At 45.6% G+C, this 23,955-nt stretch overlaps 2 protein-coding genes and 1 pseudogene across 2 annotated transcripts in view; 1 reads left to right on the forward strand and 2 right to left on the reverse strand.

Annotated features, from left to right (window-relative positions):
* pcm (5'-3' exoribonuclease pacman) overlaps positions 1-20,895 on the forward strand; it is a 79,136-nt gene extending 58,241 nt beyond the window's left edge. The window contains exons 34-39 of the mRNA XM_077654557.1: positions 1,000-1,090; positions 4,065-4,187; positions 6,129-6,177; positions 8,149-8,498; positions 12,189-12,440; positions 18,800-20,895. Coding sequence (XP_077510683.1) covers positions 1,000-1,090; positions 4,065-4,187; positions 6,129-6,177; positions 8,149-8,498; positions 12,189-12,440; positions 18,800-19,183 — 1,249 coding nt within the window. The 3' untranslated portion in view covers positions 19,184-20,895. The remainder of the gene's footprint in view (positions 1-999; positions 1,091-4,064; positions 4,188-6,128; positions 6,178-8,148; positions 8,499-12,188; positions 12,441-18,799) is intronic.
* LOC144118320 (uncharacterized) lies at positions 14,805-15,688 on the reverse strand. Its single transcript, XM_077651279.1, has 2 exons — positions 15,385-15,688; positions 14,805-15,282 (listed from the first exon to the last, which is right to left on the reverse strand). The coding sequence occupies exons 1-2, from the start codon at positions 15,551-15,553 to the stop codon at positions 14,936-14,938; spliced, it is 516 nt and encodes a 171-aa protein (XP_077507405.1). The 5' UTR covers positions 15,554-15,688; the 3' UTR covers positions 14,805-14,935.
* LOC144121368 (uncharacterized) lies at positions 16,198-17,787 on the reverse strand (annotated as a pseudogene).
* Positions 20,896-23,955: the final 3,060 nt, after the last annotated feature.

The raw sequence follows: 23,955 nt of genomic DNA on the forward strand, positions 1-23,955 counted from the left end.
GTGTTTTCATGCCCAAGCAAACTAGGTAAAACAAGGTACAGTTGAGCCCGCTTATAACAGACATGACCGTCACACGCCATTTGTTCGCTAATATTCGAATGTTCGCAGTAAGTGGACTAACCATAACATAAATGACAACTGCAAGATGAACTTTTGTGGTGCACTGTCTACATGGTACCCGCGAGTTGCCATCAGCCTGGCAAAGTTCTCACGGCGGTCGGCATTTGTCATGCGTCGCAATCTGTAGAATGTTCAGCACCATTAGTTCAGGCCTAGTGCATCACAATGAAAAGCCATTTTTAAGTATGGGGCATATATCAATCAGATGCAAAAGTTTGTATCCACAAATGTGGTCATCTGCGTCTACGGTGCATATGTTTTGTAAGGACGTCATCTTTGCTGAGTGCTAACTGGTGGCTGCTTTTCGCAGAAGATCACAACAATGAAGCGCGTGGTGCCGCTGGTTTTCATGCATAGGAAACATTCTACGCCTAGGTGGTGATGAGCACCAGCAGAGGACTGTTTTTAAGAATAGAAAACACAGAGCAACACACGGGGAAATACAGTTAATTTCTATTCTTGTCTTTTCTTCGCATAATCTGCATCCTTTTCATGGTCTTCGCATGAAAAGGGAGATTGATATCGATGTTTGCGTGGGACCACGATGAAGTCCGCCCAGCTTGCCCTGGAGCACTAATTCCTGGTGCCTGCGTGTTCGCTGGAACTGAATTTTTTGTCGGCGGACATTTGTTGTACCTGAGGTTCAGCGCCATAGACGTAGTGTACATTGTGACGGATGTGTCGTCTTCATTCGTTCTGAGTGTTCATTACAAGTGGTCTCGACTGTACTCTGCAACCAAACGGCGTGAGGCAGAATAAAGGGACACATGACGAGCACCTTGCTTGTCTGGTTTCTGTCCTCTCTTTTTGTGTGTTTTGCATGATTTGGTTTCATAATTAATTTCTTTGGAGTTCGATAACAAAAAGTGTCCTTTTCAGTTCCCACAGCATCATGGAGGACCTGGTGAGACGCACAAGGGAGACGATGGGTACTGAGCCAGACCACTACTGCATTGGAATGGACGGAGAGGTGAGTGTGGTGGGGCCATGTTCTCCAATACAGGTTTGTGCTCCTTGCAGACAAGCTGGGCAGTCAGTACTAGTGCGATGCCGAGGCTCTTTTCATTCTTTTTGCTGCTTACTCTGTGGCATTGTTTTCATGTAGACACTTTTTATGATGAGTGTGCACACCATGCATTATGTTGTTATGATGTAGCGTAAGAGGTCTGCACTCCATCTGTTAATACAGAAAGCGAAGCCTAATTGAGACCTACAACAGACTTGCAATGTCCTGTCAGGACATCGTAATGCCGTAAAGAACAATGCACGCAGCTTACCTATGGATGGGAGTCTGAGGAATGTCACCAAGTCGTTGGCAGTTGCTTTGAGAGTAAAAAATGAAAGTGGCCTTCTTTTGAGTGCACTTGAAAAATCATCTTGTAGACGCATATAAAGGAAACTATCAAACTTCATCTTAAGCTCTCCTTACTCACAGATTTTTCAAGCAGATTGACAATGTGTGAAATTGCCCTTTGGTAAAATGGAGTTTTAGCTACTCTAAAGGAAATGCAAATGTATATGCACAGTGCTTGTGAAAGAATGCGAATGCAAGATTTAAACAGTAAACGCTGGTTAGTGTGATAAGTTAGCTGCAGAAGAAACAGTTCGCCACAAAAAGAACTTCATTGTAGTACTTGTTGGTCATTATTTACAGAATAACACTCAACAATGTTCTTTGTGTACATTTATAGTTAAGGGGTTAAGGGGGTACGCACAGATAAGAGGTGAAATTTTTCATTTTTTGGTGTAGAGAAATGAAATTTGGCATACTTATTGGGAAGTCCACTGAATGCTCAAATGCAAAATGTTCCTGAAATATCTTTAGTTTTGGCATTATAAATTTTTATATGCTTCATTGCTGTGCCAAACTTACAGAAAGCCTGGTGTGACAACAAAACATGGTATGAACCTGCAGTCACGCTTAAGTTTTACCCAAAGGAATGGTGGATGCAGTAACATTCTCCGAATATTTTTAGTGACCTGATTTTTTTTCTACACAAAATGTTATATCCACGCTTGCATAATGTACTCATTATCGTCATGTCAGATTAGCAATGGAATGAAAAAATGAGGGAGTAATTCAGAAATATAGGAAAAACACTGCATAAACAATTTTTTTGGTTAGGAACATAATGTAACAAACTGCATAAAAATCTGTGAAGCCATTGTCATGCTATGCTTTATTCAAGCAGGGCAGTCAGGTAAAAAAAACTTCTGAGAAAACTGACATTTTTCACTGAGATTTCAGCCAATTTTTTGGCGTCTCTCAGCCTGAGTCGCTTTGGGATGTTAAACCCATATAAACCAATCAGCCAATTTTTTGCTACTTACAGTCGCAAAAACATATTTTAAAGTCACTTCTATGCTGTTTTCAGGGGAAAGGCCTGATAGACACCAAATGTGGTGTTTTCTAAAGTACGATTTTTTTTTTTTTCAAGATTTTCGCAATTTGATCCCCGTATCCCCCCTTTCAACCATGATATAACTAACTTCAATGTAACTAAGTCCTAGCAAAGTCCTCATTGTAACAAAGTATTTTAGTTTTGTCTACTTCATGCCCATAGAACGCCATGTATTTTTAGCTTCAGTAAAATGAAGTGAACTTTGCCGTACTTTCAATGTAGCTAAATTTTATTGCTGGCTGGAAGCAAATGTGGGGAGAAATTGTATCACAAGTTCAAGTGGTTCAAAGGAGCACGTACCGAAGTGCGCAGCAGAGTGCACGCATGAAATTTGGCGCTGCCTGGCTGACAGACATAGAATGCGTGAGAAGACAAAAATGTGCCGATATTGATCATAGGGGCGAGCACACTGCTTGCCTCTTGTCACGGGTAGTTCTGCGAGACTGGCAAACATGGTGTCTAGCACATCCGTTGGAAGACACGAGCGTCGCCACAGTCAGTCAGCCTGCAGCTCTCACTACCTTGTCTGAAATCTGCACCAAATGCAGTGCACTGTCTTTGCTCAAAGGCAGCACTCTGCGTTTATCGATACCTACAGCTCAACAAAACGACTGGAAGGGGCGCTGCCATTGGCACACCCATCATCCCTGAAGCCAGTCTTATGCTCCACGCTTTACTCATGCAGTGCGTGCAAGGACACAAAGACGCACATGCTTGCGCTTGAAATGAAAAATTGATAAGTGCGGGGTGGGCCTGATTTCATCTGATTAGGTGCTGACTGGACCATGCTCCTTGCTCTCGTCTCCCCACCTGCCTTGCCTCCCTTGCATGAGGCTGCAGTGGCAATGGCAGTGGAATGCACCGTCATGTTGGCGAATGGCTCGGTGACTCGCAGTAAGACTACGATGACAGTGAAACTGAAACTCCAGACAGGTGCATCTTTCCGTACACCCGCGTGGTGTTCAACACAATAGACGTGCTGATGTGGTTCACGAGCTTGCAGCATGAGCATAATGCAGTGCAATCCTATGGGTATACGAATGACTCGAATGCCATTGTTGATGGTGAAGATAGTGCGGAAGTACAAACCACTTTCACGGCACATAAAGGTTGCTTTTTTTTACCTTAGTGGTCTGCAATACCTTTCGGGTGATTCTTTTTACATGTTAAGAGAAGAATTTCACTGTTACAAAGTAAACTGTACATTTTACTGGCTTCGTTACATTAAGCTTTAAATGCATGTGAAATTTCTGATCAATTCATGTCGCATTTTGATGCATAAAGGAACATGTTTCAAAATTATATAGCTATGAGTATTGGCATGATGGAAGTGTTGTGCACGTTCCATGTCTCTTCCTTGAGGCACTGTCCTTGTTTAAAACAAAGTCTCTATAAGTTCATGTAACTAGCGATTTTCCTGATCACAAACGTGCTACTCTCGCCCAACACTCGGCCATGAGTGTTGTTGCTAGCATCGCATTTGCAATGGTCACATCAACCGTTGGGTCACAGCATGTTTGGTGTGGGTACACTCTCTCATAGCCTCCAAAGAAGTTCAAGGCGTTCGTCACCCTTCCCAATGGAGAGAAGTTTGCCAGTGCCTGCATGGACAACAAAAACTCTGCACTGCAAGACGCGGCACAGCAGGCCCTTGCATTTGTTACGGTGAGTGTTTTTGTCACCATTTCATGGTTCTCCTTGTTTTTCAACCACAGTGTGCTCGGATGTAATGTTCCATGCTTTTTAAGAAACAAATGAAACAAAATAAATTTTGATGCAGACTTGATTATTTCTGTTGGTGCAGTTCAGTATCTTCACTTAAAAGTTAAAACACTTTCAATGTTAGTATCAAGTGGGCAGCCTTCAGAGTAGAAGCCCAATGTGTTATATAGTAGTTGAACTGGGGGAAAATGCAGCTGTTCTATTTGGATTGTGGCAGTGACATCAGATGCAGCACAAATAAGTTTCTTTGCATATGGAAAAGTTATGCTGAGCTTGAACACAATTACAGTAAAACCTCGATACTTCGAACTTGGGTAATTCGAAATCCTAGATAATTCAAAGAAATTCTGCGGTCCTGTAATTTCTAATGTAAGCTTTACCGGATAATTCGAACTGGTGGCCTGCACCAGCCCAATTAATTTGAATTTATCCGGGAGTGCCCAATCTCGATTTTGCTCACGAACCCGATGTAGTGATGGACCTTCAGAGTCGCAAAGCGATGCTTCTGCTTGATAGGTGAAGTGCCCCAGCCTCAGTACTCCAGCAAAAAACAAAACTGGTCCATTGGCCGGCTCAAGTGCACACCTGCAGAGGAGAAGATATGCTTCACTGCAACGCAGCAGGAGAGACCGGTTTCAGTGTCGCGTACTTTCAGGTCACACAGGCCGCTGGCTGATGGTGCTTTTTCTCCCGCCTTAGCAGGCCAGATTTTGAGGTATCCTAATTTCATTACAAAAACCTGTTGAGATGAGTAGCGACAAGCAAGGGTGCCTGTGGGAGTTTGTGTGAAGGGAAAACTTCCACTAGTATTTCAAGATAAGTGAGTTTGATTTAAGGAGAGGCACTGGTCTGAAAAATGAAAATTTTCATTATATTAGAGATATCGTAATGAAATTAGGTGTGCATATGTATTTCTTCCTCCTGTTTTCAGTATATCTCAGTTAGTTTCTATATTATGTGAAAGAAACAATAATTAGGTAATTTCTTGTGGGCCATTAAGGCACTTTTCCTTAATATTTTTCGCTTCCGTTTGAAATGGAGCTGTAACCGAAGATCTGCCATATGGAGCTATGTCATTTATATTGTTATTGAGGTGCATATTATAAAAATGCTCAGTTATTTCGAAGCACCATATTTATGAAATATTATTAAGTGACATTATTAAAAAATTTGTGATGTTCGACTCAGCCTTAAAAAATAGCACAGCTCCATAGCTTAGTTCTTTCTGAGTTCAATGGTATAAGATTAATTGAAATTGCACCATAAAAACATAATGAAAATTTCCAAAAGGCCAGTAACGTTGGCAAAAACACAAAGTTAAGGAAAACACATTTCAAGTACACATGCCGGTCATGCGAAGGTCGTTGTAGAGCCCTTAGAAAATGGGGAAATGAGGTGTTCAAAAGTTATTTCATAGTAGTGAGCAATACTGGGATTTTGAGAAGAGCACCATCTTCTGAACAAGACCAAGATTGCGGCCATCGGAGACGCAGTTGCGGGAAGCGACTGGCACGGAGTTCTGCCTTGTTTTGCTCTGAAATTGCCATTTAGATGCTTCGGAGGCGTCAGATATATTATTTTTTAGTAGTTGGAGGTCAAATTACACCTTGAAACTTTTTGGGTAAGTACTTTAGAGTATATTGAACTTGAATGTGCCATTTATGAAAAATCAAAATTTTCGCATCAAGACTGGGTTTACTGAGCTATCTTTATCTTAATCATGCAGACTCAGTATGCACAAACTCTTTTTTTGCAGACACCTGCAGACTTGGTGCCATAGTCCTTTGCACTTCACAGTGACTTGAATTAAGATTAATGAAGTGAGAAAGGCTCTTATATCTCTTTGTAATGATAATTGATATGTTTGGGATGCATTTAATGCAGAAAAAGGCTGCTGCTCCATCCAAGGCATTGGAACAGACTCCATTAGCAGGTTAGTCTTTTCTTGCTTTGTGTTCTATTTTTTTTTTCACGATTACAGCTGGTTTCTGGACTGTAACAATAACCTTTACTCTGAGGTGCTTGTTCTGAGGCCTCAAAAAACTAAACGGGAGCACTCAGTTTTCTCACTATTCGGGCTGTGCTTCGCTATACGGTACAACCAATGCAAAGGCTGGTGGTGACAGACCATGTCACAATGCTGATTGGGTAGTAACACCTAGAAAATTCAACTGCTTCTTTGTCACTCTGCCACACTTTATTAATATTGGCCTGGCACAGAGTTTTTAGAAAAGCACGAATAAGAATTAACATTGATTGATAGATAGCTATAGCTGCTGTCGTTCAGGGGCCCGATGATTAAGTTTTTATGTATGGGCACATATATTTTTTTATTTTCTTTTTTTAGGGATCTGAGGAAATTGGTAGATTTTATCGACTTTCACAATCCTCTTTTGCTTTTTTTTTTTTACTGAAGATCACTTCATTCCTGCGTACCGGGCAGTTTACAACAACTAAGTGGTGCCCTGTGTTGCAGTGCAGAAAAAAAGAAAATGAATGCGCTTATGGTGGCAGAAGTGGGAGTACTGCCTTCTTTGTCATGGTGCTTGCACCAAACATTTTAGTTGATATTCAGAAACAAAGTTTTCATGTGCTGCTCTAAGACAGAGCACTCATTTGCAGGCCAGGTTCCAGTGAAACAGAAACTACCACAATTCAGAACCCACAGTATATGATTCACTTCTGTGACATTCTGGTGGTTAGCCAGCTGGACTCCCGTCTTAGAACTGGTTTGCAACAGTCCGAAGAGCGAGTTTTTGTAGCGAGAGCTACACTGGGTTACCAGTCGAGCATATCGTGGTGCATGGAAGAGGCCAGTTGTGCGTATGCGCCGTTACCGTGGCAACCTGAGAGGAGCAAGATGCGGCGTGCGCTTCGCCGCGGCTGCACTCCCACTCCACTGTCGGAGCCGAGCGTGACGTCACGTGAATGAGCAGTTGTGCGCATGCGCCAATGCCATTGTAACCAGAGAGACCCCACAGCTGCTCTGAGTTTTTCGTCGCCGCACGCCACTCTATCACCCGAACAGCGCGTCACATGCGCAGCATTGCGTATAAAAGGCGGAGGTGTAATCGGCGTCTGTATCACGTTTGACATGCATGCAGAGAGGGAGAGTCCAACCGCTGCTAAACGGCAGTATAAACAAGAGAAGATTAACTCTTCCAATCCTGAGGTTGTCGCCTGGCAGTTGGCTTGAACCAAATAAGAACGCTGGAGTCTGTGTGTACGTGAAAGAAGGGATCATCGCCGTCAGACATCTCCCTTCAATCACGGTGAATAATGGTGAAGCCTGCTGTGTTCGGCTTCTGGAGAGCGGCATTATCATCCAAGGAGTCTACGTGGCACCGGGAACATCTGTCAAGCAGACGATTGATGTGGTTGCCACGTGTATACCAGCCTACAGCATAGTTTCACAGTTGTGTGTGACTTTGGGTGATTTCAACAGGAAACGGGACTCTCTTAGTGTATGAAAGAAAAGTTTGACTTTCGCTTCAGACCCACATGTCCAGACAACACAATGGAGAACTACTATAGACCTTGTATACCAAAGAGACTCTGACAAATCGAAATACTGTATAGAAAAATTGAGACCGCTGCATGCTACTTCACAGATCGGGCAGTCTTCGTCTCTGTCAAGCAAAATGAATAAAAGATGCGTATACCCAATGTCTCTCATTGCTAAACATACAGTGACCAGAACAAGCTCAGCCAGGGAAACGTACCTCTCGCTACGTATATCCTGGCCGAGCTAAGCCACTGGCAATTTTTTCATACATCTGCCTGTTCACTCTGGAAATATTCATATCTGGCTGTTGCAAATGAAGTCTGTGGTGCTGTGCTTGCTCTACAGCGGTGTCTGTCATGACAGAAAGCTCTGTTGCTATTTCTTCCACGTCTCATTCAGTGCCAGCTCTGCGGCCCACCATGCCCCTTCCCTTCGGCAACCAACTGTCGCTCTCTGAGCTCGGTGCACGTCTTCGGATGCCACCCCCTTGCGAGGCGTCGCTGATCCCAGACTCATTTGTCGAGAGCAACCGTCGCCTGATGGAGGCACTGAACAGCCGACACGAGCCACCACGGTCACAGCCTCAGGATGCAACATGGCAGATGCCAAGGATGCCGGCGCCGGTTACCCGCACACCGCTGTATAGGACGTCACCGGGGAACGAATGGCAGCAGCAGCAGCAGCAGCGCCCATACTTCCACCAATCCAACCCACGCAGTGCTTTCATGCCACGGCCGACCACGTTTGTCGTAAGTACACGAAAGCACCTTGTTAGAGTTTGTGGCAGCAGAGGAATCTGCTACAACAGACCTAGTTTCAGGCAGTGCCGTGGGAGGGCGCTAGGTGTTGGACAGCATCGGGAAGGACCGACGAGATGGATGGACAGGGAAGTAAAGATTGTTGGCATTATAGCCATGTATGTGGGTCATTCCACGCCAAACATCCCAGACGTTGCGCTCGACCTTACCCAATTTGTACAAAAAAAAAACATGAAAACTTATCCTAATGTGCATAATCAAGCCTGAAATATTTTTGCCGAAAAAAATCCATTCGTGAGTTGACGTCAGTTTGAATATTTGGAAAAGGCAAGAAACCAGGCACTGGTCAATAATTAATAAAAAATTCAGGTATTTAGGAAACACTTCACAATTTTTTTCAGTGACATTGGCACAGATTCAGGCTTTCGATATAATTCGAAGCATGCAGCTTTATGGGGCATAAATATTTCTTAAAATCGAAAAAAGTCTTAAAATGTGTCATTTTTGTCATTTTTTGTATTAAATATCAACTTGCTCTCGGAAATTCGGAAATAGCCATTTTGTTTCTCTGGATGTCTAGTACCTATAACAAATGTTACAGGGGATGAAACTGTGTACATCAAAGTAAAATAAAATACATAAGTTGCAAAAAGTGCGTTCTGAGCCAAAAACACTTGTTAATTTCACCCTGAGGTGGTCCAAGTAAAAGTGCAAGCAATAGCGGGTTACGTAGCACAGTTTATTTCCTTTCATCTCTGAAATTTTTATAGAGGTAATTTTTGTATAAAGCGAGAAAAGAATTTTTGAAGTTCAGCTCTCGCGCCATAAGTTGCGTCGCCTCTTAATGCCTCTTCACCGCAGAGCACGACACTGCTGACACTGTGGCCAGACGAAATGTAGAGTTCTTGTTCTTAAGTGAGGTTTGCACTGCAGGCAAGCATGCGAAGGTTGAGTAGTCGACGAGGTATTCGTGAGAAAAGGTTTTCTTAACGCTGCTGGGGCGGCACATGCCCAAGTGAGCTAGTTGTTCGGTGTGGTTCTGTCGCAGTCATTCATTCTTTTCAGCACCATGATAGACGTAAGCAGCAGTATAAGAGCTTCTGAGACGCCGATCTGGAAATGACCAGAACGATCCGGTGTTGAAACAATCCGCGACGTAGCAGCACCACGTAGTACCTTGCCCTTGTGGCCGTCAGAGGCTCATGCCCGGTTGTTTCCGATGTGATGTCTTGGTTGTATTTGATTTAATCAATGCTATTTCTCAATTAATACTCCAGCGACAACTGTAGACGACCCACTATGCTGGTGAAGCACCTTCATGTGAGTGACGCACCTACGCGCGAGTGGGCCGCGTTCACCACCAGCACGTCCCGCGTTACTGACCGCAGGCACCGCAGCGGTGTGCACTTCGCATCTTCACGTGCGCTCCGAGGCACGCGCTCTCTGCGGTCTTATTCGGATGTAAATAACGCAGTTGTGATACGCCTATGCTAGCTGGTCATCCCTCGTCTTGGTCCAAGCGAAACAGCACGCTGAATACCCTTGTTTTTCTTCTCTTGCGTGCGCCGCACCAAAGCGTGTCTGTTCGAACTTCGAAAACGATCTCGTTTATTACGTGCCGTCCGCCGAATGTCACGCGATAACTTCTTTAGCCCCAGCCCTAAAAATGCACGACTGCGAACTACGGCAAATTAAAGTTATCTGTGCATGTCGTGCCATGACAGGGGCCGTGTTCTGCGGTGAAGAGGCATTAAGAGATGACGCAAGTTGCGGCACAAGAGCTCAAATTCAAATATTCTTTTCTCGCTTTAAACAAAAATTACCTCGATAAAAATATTTGAGATGAAAGGAAATAAACTGTACTATGTGACCTGCTATTGTTTGCATTTTTACTTGGACCACCTCAGGGTGATATTACCGAATGTTTTTGGCTCAAAACGCACTTTTTGCAACTTTAGTATTTTATTTTACTTTGATGTACACAGTTTCATCACCTGTAACATTTGTTATATGTACTAGACATTAAGAAAAACAAAATGGCTATTTTCGAATTTCCGAGAGAAGTTGATATTTAACACAAAAAATGACAAAAATGGCACATTTCCAGACTTGTTTTCGTTTTTTTTTTTAATATTTATGCCCCATAAAGCTGCATGCTCCGAATTATATCGAAAGCCTGAATCTGTGCGAATGTCATTGAAAAAGTTGTGAAGTGTTTTCTAAATATCTGAATTTTTTATTAATTATTGGCCAGTGTCTGGTTTCTCGCCTGTTCTAAATATTCAAACAGCTGTCACCTCACGAATAAATTTTTTCGGGAAAAATATTTCAGGCTTTGATTACGCTCATTAGGATAAGTCTTCATGAATTTTTTTGAACAAATTGGAGATAGTCGAGCGCAACGTCTGGGACGTTTGGCGTGGAATGACCCATGTTGGTGTTGTGTCGTATCACCACCAAAGTGTGACACCACCTCTTTGCGACTGCATTCACATGGCTTTCCTCATATGTCATTGAAAACTTAAAATATTTCTGAGGGACTTAGGGCAGAAACAATGTTTAAGAGGTGCTTACATTGTGTGAGATAAAGTTTAGAGTCAGCTGTTAAGAAGGGTCATGTATGCAAACAAGGTTTAATGGATCATGTCAGTAGTTAGTGCCAACTAACGTATAATTGATTGCGAGCTGCCACGGTGGCTCAGCAGTTATGGCGCTCGGCTGCTGACCCGAAAGACGCGAGTTCGATCCTGGCTGCAGTGATCGAATTTCGATAGAGGCGAAATTCTAGAGGCACTATGCGATGTCGGGGCATGTTAAAAAACTGCTGGTGGTCGAAATTTCCGGAGCGCTTCACTACAGCGTCCCTCGTAGCCTGAGTTGCTTTGGGCCTTTGAACCCCCATAAACCATATAATGGATTGCATGTCTGACCAGTTAGTGACCTTGACATGTGATGTTGGTTCATGCAGGCAACCACGAAATCTCAAGGAGAGGGGTCTGGTTGTGACAGTTAATGCTGTAAAAGGGAAAAAGAAACCAGGTTTCATTTCTTTACTGAGTGAAAGGGAAATGTTCAGCGTCTTGATGAACTGTCTTGGCTGCCTGCTGTTAGAAGTGCATGGTCCTTGAACGTGTTTTGCACCAGAACCTTTATCTGTCCCTGTTTACTTTTTTTTTCCTCGTCCATGGCTTGTAATAGCAGTTTGTTTCCGTCTTGTTTGCTTGGCAAGTTAGAGCAAGGAATCAGTAAATGTGTGGCACATAGTATCGCATGGCACTTACAAGAGGCATGTATGTTGCTGTTTAAAAAAATTTAAGAAACCCTGATTTAGTATTGTGCCTGAGATCTGGTAGCTTTTTTTTTTTATTCTGAGCTGTCTACTTTATGAACTGGCCACAAGCTTGAATTGCACAAAGTCGGTTCTAACATTAGTTCTAATATTGATATTGATTTAACCATTTCAGTATGGCTCGAAGTAAGAATTTAGTGGTTGTTTATTAATTTTACCCTGCCACAGTATTCTGCGTGAGTAAACCAGCAGATTCAGTCACCCTATACTTTTTTTTTCCTCTTTTCTCACCTGAACATGTTGTGCTTGAAAGCGTTCACTTGAAATTCCAGTTGGTAAGCAATATGTGAGATACGGAAAGAATGTTCATGGACTTGCTACTGCGCATGCAGTATCCGCAGCACCAGCAGCAGCAGCTGCACAGGCAACCACCACATCCGGACGGCTTGCTGGTGCGGCCCCATGCCGGGGGTGGCAGGGTCTGGTCGCCACACAGGGAGGCCATGGCACAGCACAGCAGCAATGGCAGACAGCAGCAGCACCCGCAGCTGGTGCAGAGGGTCAGCCACCACAAAGAGCAGTTGAAGCCTGAACGGAGTGGGCACCAGCTGTCAGCGACCGCAAATGTGTTTGTCCCCACTCAGGTGATGCTCCCAGCATGCTCATTGCTCCTTGTGTTATTTTTTATTCATCGGTTGATCCAGATAACTGTATTTATTCATGTAAGGAACCCACCCCCCACTTTTCTTGTTGAGGATTTACTGGGTTTTTTTTTAACCTCACGTAAAAAACTCGCATCTGGCCTTTCAGGGTCGGTTTTCAGCATATTTGCACATATAATAAAAATTTCGACTCTTACAAAAAAAATCTGTCAGAATATTTTTCCTCGCGTAATGGGCCCTACCCCAAATGGGCTGTTGTCAGCATTTCTGGAAAAAAAAAGTGAATTCATTACGCAAGTAAATACGCTAATTTTAACCACTCGGCATTAAACCATACATGCCGTAGCTCCAGAAGTTTGAAAATTTTTAAATATATTTTTATATAAAATGCTTACTTAACTTCATAATTCGGAATCATCCTTTTAGATGTAAATATTTTTCTCAACACAGACTTTTAAGCCGTTCTATAATGTAGGATACTAAAAAATTTTGCTGCCGTTACGTGTGGTAAAGCTTCAAACATTGGACATGTACTTCAAAATCACATTTCTCATCACTCGTGGCAGTTTTCTGATCACAATGAGTAAAAATTATTTGCTTTTCTTGCGAATTCACAATGCAGTAGATGAGGTCAAATCTGAGAAATGATGCCCAGAGAAGACTGGCAGATCTTTTTGACCGCACACAACGCACGAAACTGAACGCAGAAAGCACAACTCTTGCACGGGAAAAGTTCAGAGCCTCTTGAACGTTCGCTAGCGAGCGCAAGCCTTTAGACAAAAATTGGAGGGGACACTTAAGCTCCGCCTTAAGGAAATGATGCGATAGAGCTAATGAGTTAGTTCCTATATATGCGGAATTGGTCATTCTCAACTTTGCAGTCATATGTCCCAGGGAGTTCTCATACCACTCCTTCCGCAATGGTGCAGCGGTTAAAGGATGCGCCGCTCCCCTGCGATGGCAGGTGCTACCACCGGTGGGGCTTGAGAGATCCAGGTTGCTCTTCGCGAGCAACCTCTCGTGATTGACCATTAATTTAACTGCCACCTTGCCAGTGTGGTTAGTTTGCTCACAATCCGATGGGTAGGTTGTGGGGACCCCACAAGGTCACGTGGCACCCAGGTTGCTTCCACGGAGGTGGCTGCCTGAGCCACCCTACGTCAACCTCTTTATCGCTCACAATGCCGACGCCAATAACACCGGCACTGGATTTCTCACGTAACAGGGCCTTTAATGCTATTGCATTAATAAACCTTTTGAATTATTGCTCAGAAATGCGGTGTCCTACATGTAGGGGCACTAGACATGCGCGGGTTAAAGAACCCCCATATGGTCAAAATTAATCTGGAGTCCTCCACTACACTGTTTCTTATGGCTACACGAGTAGAAGATAGCTCTTGTACTCGTTCCCTAAGTGCTTGAAACCTCCGTGACTGTATGTACAGGTGTGAGCAAAAAAGATTAACGCAAGTGACACCGCCGGCGCAGCGAATTCGCTCATTCGGCAGTTATGTGCACTGGAAGGGTTGCTTTGCCTACAAGCTTCTAGGAAGCACGTTTATTTTGCCGCGATGCAGCCAAAATTTGTTGTGCCACAGCGCTGAGGGTAACCTCTTTTTCGAAATTCTAAAAACTGAAATGGATATTACTTTTGTTGGTGAGCTACACGCCCCTTAGTAATTAAGCAGCCGAACAATAATAGTTAAAAAGTCGACTACCGTATTTATACGATTGTAAGCCGACGTATTTTTTTTTATTTGAAAATTCGAAGTGGGGGGGGGGGGGGGGGGGTCGACTTAAAATCGAAACGAAAACATCGCGCACTATAAGTAAAGGCGAGACAAGCGAGATATTTGGCACGCTACAGCGTGGTTGCATTTTTGCTGCGTGGCTCCGTTGCATCACTCTTGGTGCTGGCCTTGAGCAGCTGCTATGTCAACGCGCAAAACTGGCATACCCTCCCCGCGTGCGCGGGTGGCGGCCGATGGCGGCTATCGATAAGCGGCAAACTGGCACCCCACACATGGATGCTGACTACGGGAAGCTCAAGCATCCAACAAGTTTTCTTTTTATTTTCAAATGCGCGTTCGGCGCTCAAGGGATCGTTGATGGAAGGGCCGCTGTTCCAATCGAGGCGGCACCCCCACTCGGAACGGCAGCGGTGCTGGGGAGTGTCGCTGGCCGACGGAAGAGCCGACGCGATTCACGTGTAGTTTCTCTCTGGCTCTCACGCATTCGACTGCTTCCGGCCGCGTTTCACAAGTTTTTAATGTAGTGCTTTGTTCTGCACCACTGAGGGAAGAGACGAGTGATTACCATGCCCCCAACATGGGAAGCCCTAACAAGGAGCCTTTATTCATGCCCGCAGGCAGGATATATACACACTGAGGGGCACCGCCCCCTTGCTCCTAGCGTCATCACGTGACAACTCAAACAAGCACAAGGCGGCGACCACTACATCTTCCCTCCTGAGATTGTTACAAGTTCAACCTGCACGGTGGTCGCACTGCACGACCGTATCGCATTCGAACCTGTTCTTGAGGTTGAGGCGAACTCTCTTCCACAGGCGACCCCTGGATCTCAGGCAAAGAAGGTACGCGCAAAGATCCCACCAGCAACGAGCAGGAAGAACTTTGTTGCGACCTTTCAGGTTTTGATGGCGAGGCTGCTGCCTGTTCTGGGATGTTCTGGCCAGTTGAGAAACGCACCAGATGGCGACGATTTCTCTGCATAATGCTGCCAGGAGTCTCAACCACGTACGAGCGCTGAGCAGGGCTGAAAACCCGACCGCAGCAACCAATGTCCTTGACCCATACGTCGTCCCCTGGTTTCAGAGGACTCAGAGGGCTTGCACTGTGACGGCAATTGTAGTTCTTTCCCTGTTGCACCTTGGTTGCAGAATCCTATGCCCTGAATGTCTCGTGACTTGGCAGTGCTGGCAGAGGTCGTTCTGGCAGTCCCTGAAGGCATGTTCGCAGTTTTCGTCCCATCAGTAATTGTGCTGGACATACGCCCCCAGGTGTGTCTCGGTAAGTGAGAAGGGCCAGGTACGGATCGGAGCTTTTCTCAAGCAGGTCTTTCACTGTCCGCACCATATGCTCAGCCTCTCCGTTAATCTGGGCGTATCGAGGGCTGACTTCGGAACAAGACGGCTCCCAGACCGTGAGAGCTTACATCAACTGATACTACAGTCTGGTAATGCAGGTGGTACTTTGCCATACGAGTTTCCGAGCTGAGCAACGACTTGATGCGAGTGAAAGCTTCCTCTTGGCTGTGACCCCAAATGTTCTTGTTCAAGAGAGAACGAATGGGTGTCGTGACATCAGACAGGTTTGGAATGAAACGGGCCACATGGTTGGCCACTCCAAGCAACCGGCAAGCTCCACTGACATCGACTGGCGCCGGGAGATCCTTGATGGCCTTGACCTTATCTGTGTCCGGCGAAATTCCTTGCGCATCCACGATGACTCCAAGGAACTTGACAGAAGACACTCGGAACTGACACTTCTTTTCATTGAGAGTTACCCCAGCTTGATTTAGGCGAGCCAAAACGTCAGCTAGGCGTCGGTCGTGCTCACGCTGGTCCCTACCGAAGACTAGTATATCGTCGATCATATTGACGTGGAAGTGCCTTCTAGCAGTCTTGACATGAAGCGCTGGAAGTATTCAAGCACTGTCGCAAGGCCGAAGGGAAGATGCCTGTAACAGTAGCGGGTAAAGGGAGTGATGAACATTGTCAGTTCTTCACTCTCACGACTTAATTTGATTTGGTGGAAGCTGAACCTTGCGTCGAGCTTGGAAAAGACTTGTGCCCCACCAAGTTGGCCTAAGATGTCTTCCACTGTTGGCAAGATGTAGAGCTCCCGCTGGATGACCTTGTTAAGCTTCGTCAGTTCGACAAAGCCTGTACCCCCCAGACGGCTTCGGCACAATGACAAGGCCCGAACGCCATGCAGTTGGCGTGTCCGCTTTCCGGGTGACCCCTTGGGTTTCCATGTTGTCCAGTTCCTTCTTGACGCTCTCAAGCAGAGGGAGGAGTATTCGCCTTGGGACGCTCAGTGAAAAGGGACGAGCATCAGGACAGAGGCGGATGTGGTATTCCACTTGCACTTCCCCCAGCCCACGAAAGATATTGAGGTGGATTGACAGAACGCTGTTGACTGAGTCCAAAAACTGAACGATGCCCAAGTCTTCGATTGCCGGTAGTCCATGAAGGTGGGTAGTCTGATTCTTGACGACATATAATGTGTGGACAGTCACTCTGTTGCGCCACTCCAGGGTAGCAGGGAAGGTTCCCAGCATGCGCAACCGATGATTTCCGGGACCAGATGCCTCGGCTTCTGCTTCATCCAACACGCGAGGCAATCCTGGAAAAGAAGGCGAAACTACCGTTACCTCTGCTCCTGAGTCTATTTTGAACTTTGCAAGGTGGCCATTCACGTGTAGGTCGGTGTACCTTGCCCAATGCATACGGAGCGCGTGAAGTTTGATAGAACCCAACAGCTCTTTTCGGTGCTTTGCCTTGCAAACTTCTACAAAATGACCCTGCTTTCTGCAGAAATGGCACTTAGCCTTGCGTGCGGGGCATTCGTTTCGCGGGTGGATACTACGGCCGCAATAACCGCAAGCTGACCCATTTAGCAGCGCTGGCTTTCCACTGCGTGACGATGCGCATGCCATCGTAATCTTTTTGCGTCGCGTCACGTCGACGTTCAGACTACCGAAAGCTGTGCTGTCGTGTGAGCTTGCGTGGGAGAGATGCTCTTTTTCAACGTCCTCATGCAGACGTGCTTGACGCAGTGCTTCTTCCGCCGTGAGTTTCATGCAGCGGCACAACTTGTCAGATTGCTTTTCATCCCACGACAAACTTGTCCCGAACAAGGCGGTCTTCCACTTCGGGGCTTTTGTATCTGCAATGTTTTAAGAGATTGCGAAGCGCCGCGAAGAAGTCGTCAACTGACTCACCCTGCTGCTGTGTTCGGCGATGGAACCGACGGCTCTCGTAAATCTCATTGACGGGGTGCATGAAATGCGAGGCTAGCTTATCCTTGACAACCGAAAACGAGGGGGTTTCCTGAGTTGAAGCTCCCAAAGACAAGACGCTGCGTGCTTGAGGCCCCATACAATACAGAAGCATGCGCACCTGCACCTCGTCAGTGGCTGCATTCAGGCCGGCGGCGAAGGCGTAATCTTCGTACGCCGCTACCCACGTTGGCCACTTTACTGGGCTTGTGAAGGTGAACGGTGGAGGGGTTGAAGTTCGGCAGAACCGACCCACATGACGTTGACCTTGAAGTGCTCGGCGTCCGTACCGACTGCCGCGTCCATAACCGCCGCGTTAGCCGGATCCCACTTCTGACACCATGTTCTGCACCACCGAGTGAAAAGACAAGTGATTACCGTGCCCCCAACGTGGGAAGCCCAAACGAGAAGCCTTTATTCATGCCCTCAGGCAGAATATATATACACACTGAGGGGCACTGCCTCCTTGCTCCTAGCGCCATTCGTGACAACTCACAGAAGCACAAGGCGGCGACCACTACATGCTTCGTCAGTCATCATTTGTGCTCCAGGTCCGGCAAGCGACCGGCGCTCGTTCACGGCTACATTCAAGATGGCTGCCATTTTTTACACTGAAGAAATGAACAGCCGCGCGCTGGGCCGAAAGTTCGACGTTCACAACAGGTGATACAGGCGTGGCAGCTGCAGCGAAGAAAATTTTCATCTGTTCCACGTGATGTGATGTGGCTGTTTGCGAAGTGCGGGATTTCGCTGGACGGCGACGTTAGAACGACATGCTGCGGGACAGCAGCAGCGATCACAACGGCAGCGCTAGTGAAGACGATGGCACAGATTAAGTGTGGACGAGTAGTCGAGTGACTAATACATTTTCGTTTTGGTATGTGCGCACGGGCAAGCCCACGCGCGGCAGCCGATAGCGGCTGGAGATAAACGGTGGCCGCTGGATAATGCTATCGCGTTCAGCTATTCAAGACCAAGCTTAAACAACCTCGGGAGTTTTTTTATTTTTCGGAAATGTGATTTGGGGGGGTCGACTTAAATCGCAAATACGTATTCAGTACTAGTTAACCATCCTGCTAGTTAGCATGTCTTAGCTGTGTTCTGATCTACTACACTGCTGACAATGCTATGCTGATTCTAGCTCAAAAAGCCTATTTTTAAAAATTGTGTAAAGTCTTAGGTGAAGCACTCTGTATAGTAAAGACTGATATGGTAAAGATTTTCGCTGGTCCTAACAGCTTCACCATAGAGGGGTCCTGCTGTACATATCTGCATATCACAACCTTAAAAATCATCACTCCTCCCATCGCACATTCCAGGTGCTGCGAAAACAGCCTCCTGCAAAGTCAGCAACTGCCGCCGCCACTGGTTCAAGTTCTCCAGGAAAGAAAAAAGAAATAGCAACGGGTGGCGCTCCAAACGCACAGCCACCCAGAGCATTCGTGCAACTAAGGCGACCCGACACAGCCACTAACAAGACTGCCACCAATGAACAGGTGGCCACGGCACCTGCCGAGAGGCCGGAGGCAGGCAGAGCAGCAGTGCCACAGTCACCATCCAGCACGCAACAAGTTGTAGCCAAGTCCAAACAGGTTTCTCCCAGCACCACGCAGCCGACTTCCAAAGGGAGTACATCATCCGAATCAAGGCCACATGTCCGCAAATCGAGACTGGCTGTGAAATTCACCAATGCCCCCTCTTGAGGTCTTAATAATGTTGAATGGCGCAAAGGAATGAACACAGGAAGACACAGAGACAAAAAGAGCGCCTATATCTTCTCTGTGTTCGTTCCCTTGCGCCATTCAACATTATGATGAACCAACTAGCCCAACAGCAAGCACTTCTTGAGGTCTGCTTGGTCAATGGTCACAGGACAACTCCTTGGTATCTGAGGGAAGGCTTCATCAAAACCTTTGCCCAAGGAACTTTGACGGAATGCAGCCTGTGCTGTGATTGCACTGTTGGTTTTTTGAAGTTGGACTCTGACTTGGCAGACTGTACCCGAGCACAAGATCTTCTTCCTGATCATGCCTTTCAATTCTTTCTTCTTCCTGATCATGCCTTTCAATTCTTTGATTTTTCATCTTGTACTTCAGTTTTTGAAATAACGTATTTTGCTGACAGTGGTGTTTGATTACTCCTTGCCGATTCAGATCGCTAGATGTGCAGTGCTGCATGAAACATTGTCTTTTTGGATATCCTTTATGTGGAAAGTTTTAAAAATTTATTCAGGTGAAATAGGAAGGCGTTGATGCATGATTGGCTATGTTTGGAGTAGTGCTTTTTGCAATATATATGAATCTCTAATTGTGTAAGTCAGGCTTAACTACAGGGACACTGTTAAAAAATTTTTGTGTGTGTGTGTGGGGGGGGACAGATTTTTTGTTCTGGAAATTAATTGTTTGGAATACATTTTTTTCAAACAAAATTGGCTCTATTTGTTACTTTGAAAGTCTCAAAACATTCTGCCTTGGCACTCATTTGTAATCAACACAAGAATATACAGTGGTGCTTAGTATGACCTGTTGCTTCACAATGACATGTTTAACGCGCTGCCATTTACAGCGATAAAGCCAGCGCTAACTTGGCTGCACCAGAGAGGCAAGAACTTGGAAACACTTTTTTTTGCTTCCACCATTGTTATCACTTGTAGTGAGAATTGTGCACATACTGCGGGGTGAAATTAGTTTGTATAACAACCATTGATTGGAGGCCATATTGAACACTAACTGTGCACCACCTAACAGACATGTCAAATACAAACTAAATGCATAAAATTAAGCTGCTCTTCTAGGCTTTTATCTGCATCTAGCTCGCTGCACCTTAGCTCGCTACTACTTGTTTCTCAAACTTGATTTTGCTCTTCCTTATCAATGCATACAAATGCCAGTGGTGTCTCTTAAATTGCTTATTTTCAAACAGGTTGTTATCGTCTCAGTGCATGGCCATTTTTACTAACTGGCAGATGTTGAGGAGTTGCACGTTTCTGTCAAAGATTGGGCTGTTGTGACATATCTTGGTTGAAGTTAGCGAACCTGTTGCTTTGCAGTGCTTGCTTTTTAACTTTCTAAATTCTTTTGTTCAGCAGTATTTCTGTTACTCACTTTGGTGCAAGGTATGCGGTAATCGTGATAAGTTCTTGTACATCCCATCCCCAGTTTTTCTTCTCATGCAGTGAACTACTGTGCATCTGTGTCATGTTGGTACCATGTCACATATCTTTGTACCTTCATGTGTACTGAACAACAGTGCGCGTGGTTGTAAATATTGTTTTAAACAGCCTGGAATTGTCACAAACAGCTCCAGTTTCAGCGCAGCTCAATTCGGATAACCGTGATCGGGATTTTGGCAAGTAAGTTTATTTGGCAGACACAGAATGGAGAATTTGTGTAAATAAACTCTTAAACGAAAACACACACTCTGTGCATAGACATTTCTGGTGGCAGTTGCACGACCTCAAGCCAGTGCTTGGAGGTTGCATGCATTGTGAACTTGAATTTTGCATTTGTTAAAAAGAGCCCTAAACCACCTGCTGTTTGTCCCTGAAGTTTTCCCTTCAGCGTTGCTAGCTTGCTGCAAGCTACGAGATTGCACAGTTGCACCATGCACAGTACTTCTGGCTCTCAACCAATCTTACATATCCTATTGTGCCTTTTTTGCTTTTCTTTTTACAATGCAGCTGTTAATAGATAAATCCCACTATATATCTGGCCTTGGTGTAGTAGCATGGCTGGTCACGTGGTGACCAGCCTCACAGTGCTGGTTGTAGTGTTATCAGTGCCATGATGTCACTCGAGTGAGTGTTTACTTGCCCCACACTGGCCACGTGCCCCTACGTCATGACGTCAACGCTAATGGAGCTGTTGTGTGCGAAGCCCTCCCAGTCACCCACGTAACCTTCTGCTGTCACGTCACGACGGACATGGCTCTGAAAAAAAGACGAGCAATCGCAAATTCACAATTTGCAAAAGCATAAAATGCTTATAGAGAGGATTTGGGTGTAATGGAATAAAGCAACAGTAGGAAATACGTAACGCCACGGACACCATTTGGTTGTTCAACGTGCAGCTTCAGCGCTGCAGGCTGGTACAGGTGCCACTTAGACTCGCTGCGCTGCCTTTCGCCATGCTCCAAGTACACCAACATGATGGCCATTGCGGCTCGAGTGTAAACTCCGTATTAAATGGCAACATTACTGCCCCTTGAGAGCTGTGTACAGTAGAATCTGTTGATACGTTCCCAGTTCATATGCTTAAAATATCTGGCAATAAAAATTTTCTATATAGTTACACTATTTTTCTTCCAGGTAATACGCTTATGGTCAACACTCGTAATTTCCCAGCTACTACATTCAAAATTCCAACTTAAGTCTGGTCACATAATATGTTTAGCAAGCAAACGCACATGTGCAAACATACTATCGAGTGTGCCGAACCTGAAGGCATGCGACATGCTGAAATGCAGTGGCAGTAACTTGCCATGTGGCCTTTTCTGCAGCATCTAGATGCAAGGGGGTGGAATGTTAAAAAAAAATGCACTGACGTACGAGCTGGTTGCTCCCACAGGGACACGACATGAAGAGAAATTCTCTGGCTTTTTCACAGTGCCCTGGGTCAAGGGGGCATAGCTTCTGAGAACTTAGTGATGCACTTGCATACAAGCAGGCTGGGTCCGGTAAACGCAGTATGAATGAAGAGCAAGATTGCTGCGACAGTTGGCCACCACAGCAGCTACCCTGCAGTGCATTGCGAAGGAGTGGCGAGAGAGATCCTGGCTACTTTCGCCACTGCTGTCAGTGGACTTTTACAACCTTTGTCCATAAAGTTCCGAGGCCGAGTCCATTAAAAAAATGCGTTAAACTTTGAAATCATTTGTGCAGCACCCATTCAAAATAGTCTCCCTTGCAGTCTATACACAGCTTCCAACGCTTTTTTCCTCCCTGCGTTTCCTTTTCATTCTCTCTCTTGAAGTCTTGGAAACTGTTGGAAAAGCAAGTTTGTCCTGCACTAATGACAATGTAAATGTGGACTAAATTCTGCAAGCACTAGAAAAGGAGCTGGCCACACCTTGTGCCAAGAAATGCCAGCTGACATTTTTGTGTAGTCATGTCAATAAATGGTTTCGTACCTCATTTAACAGCTGCATTTTTCAAAGTTAGGCGTTTTGGGGCATGCATTTTCCTAATGGATGTTTCAGCATTTTTTAAAGGGACTCGAGGACAAATAAAACCTGGCCTGTATCTATATGCTACAGTTTTCTAACTGCAGAGACCACTTTCACAGAAAACAGCATTTACAACCATTGTCTGTAAAGTTCAGAGGCTGAGTTGAGTCCATTAAAAGAATGCGTTTAACATTGAAATCATTTGTGCAGCACCCATTCAAAATAGTCTCCCTTGCAGTTTATACACAGCTTCCAACGCTTCTTGAAGTCTTGGAAAGGGTTGGAAAACGCTGCTTTTGGCAGGGCTGTCTTGTAGCCTCCATGCTCCCCATCCAGCGACCTTTTAGTGCTACCTTCACACGAGGAAACAAGAAAAAGTCGCATGGGGAGAGGTCAGGCAAGTATGGATGGAAAAGTACAGTAATGCTGTGCTTGGCGAGAAATTTTGTCACGCTGAGAGCAGTGTGCGGTCCTGCGTTACCGTGGAGAAGGCTCCATTGTGCAGATGCCCATAAGTCAGGGCGACGGCGTCGCAGTGCATCACGCATGTGTTGGAGCACGCGGATATAAAACTCCTGATTCACCGTCTGTCCTTGTGGGACGAACTCGTGGTGTATGACACCTCTGGCATCTAAAAAAACTATCAGCATCGTCTTTGTTTTGGTCTTCGGTCGCCGCACCTTTCTCGACGCCGGAGAGCTTATGGACCGCCATTCTGCCTCTTTGTTTGAGGATCGTATTGAAAACACCACGTTTCGTCTTCAGCAATGATGCTATCGACTAATGCAGCATCCTTCTCTGCCTCGGAGAGCAAATCAGCGCTCACTGATGCCTGCGTGTCCTGGTCCTGTGTGAGGGAGTGAGTTTCCCCAAGTTCTCACGCAAAATTTGGTGGCATGTAGTCTTACTAATGCCGACAGCATCTGATAGCATGCGGACTGTAATGGTGGGGTTTTGCTGTATCATTTCCCTGATCCGAGCCACGTTGTTTTCATTTCGTGAGGTTGAAGGGCGCCCCTGCCTTGTGTCGTCTTCCACCGACGCTCTCCCCGAAACGAACCTCTTGTGCCACTCGAAAACTCGCGCCCGCGATAATGTCTCGTTGCCGTAAGCGTCACGAAGGAGCTCATACGTCTGTGTGGCTGTCTTGCCAAGCTTCACACAGAATTTTATGTTTACACGCTGTTCGAGGTGGACGTCCATATCTCCACATTCACTCGCAACAGAATGCGCCATGTTTTCCTTCCTCTATGCATGTTTGCAAACAAACGAGGTGGCGCTGCAGTCGCTAGCGGGCTCGCGGTAGGCAAAA

Source organism: Amblyomma americanum, chromosome 2, assembly GCF_052857255.1.
Source record: "Amblyomma americanum isolate KBUSLIRL-KWMA chromosome 2, ASM5285725v1, whole genome shotgun sequence".
Lineage (NCBI taxonomy): Eukaryota > Metazoa > Arthropoda > Arachnida > Ixodida > Ixodidae > Amblyomma > Amblyomma americanum.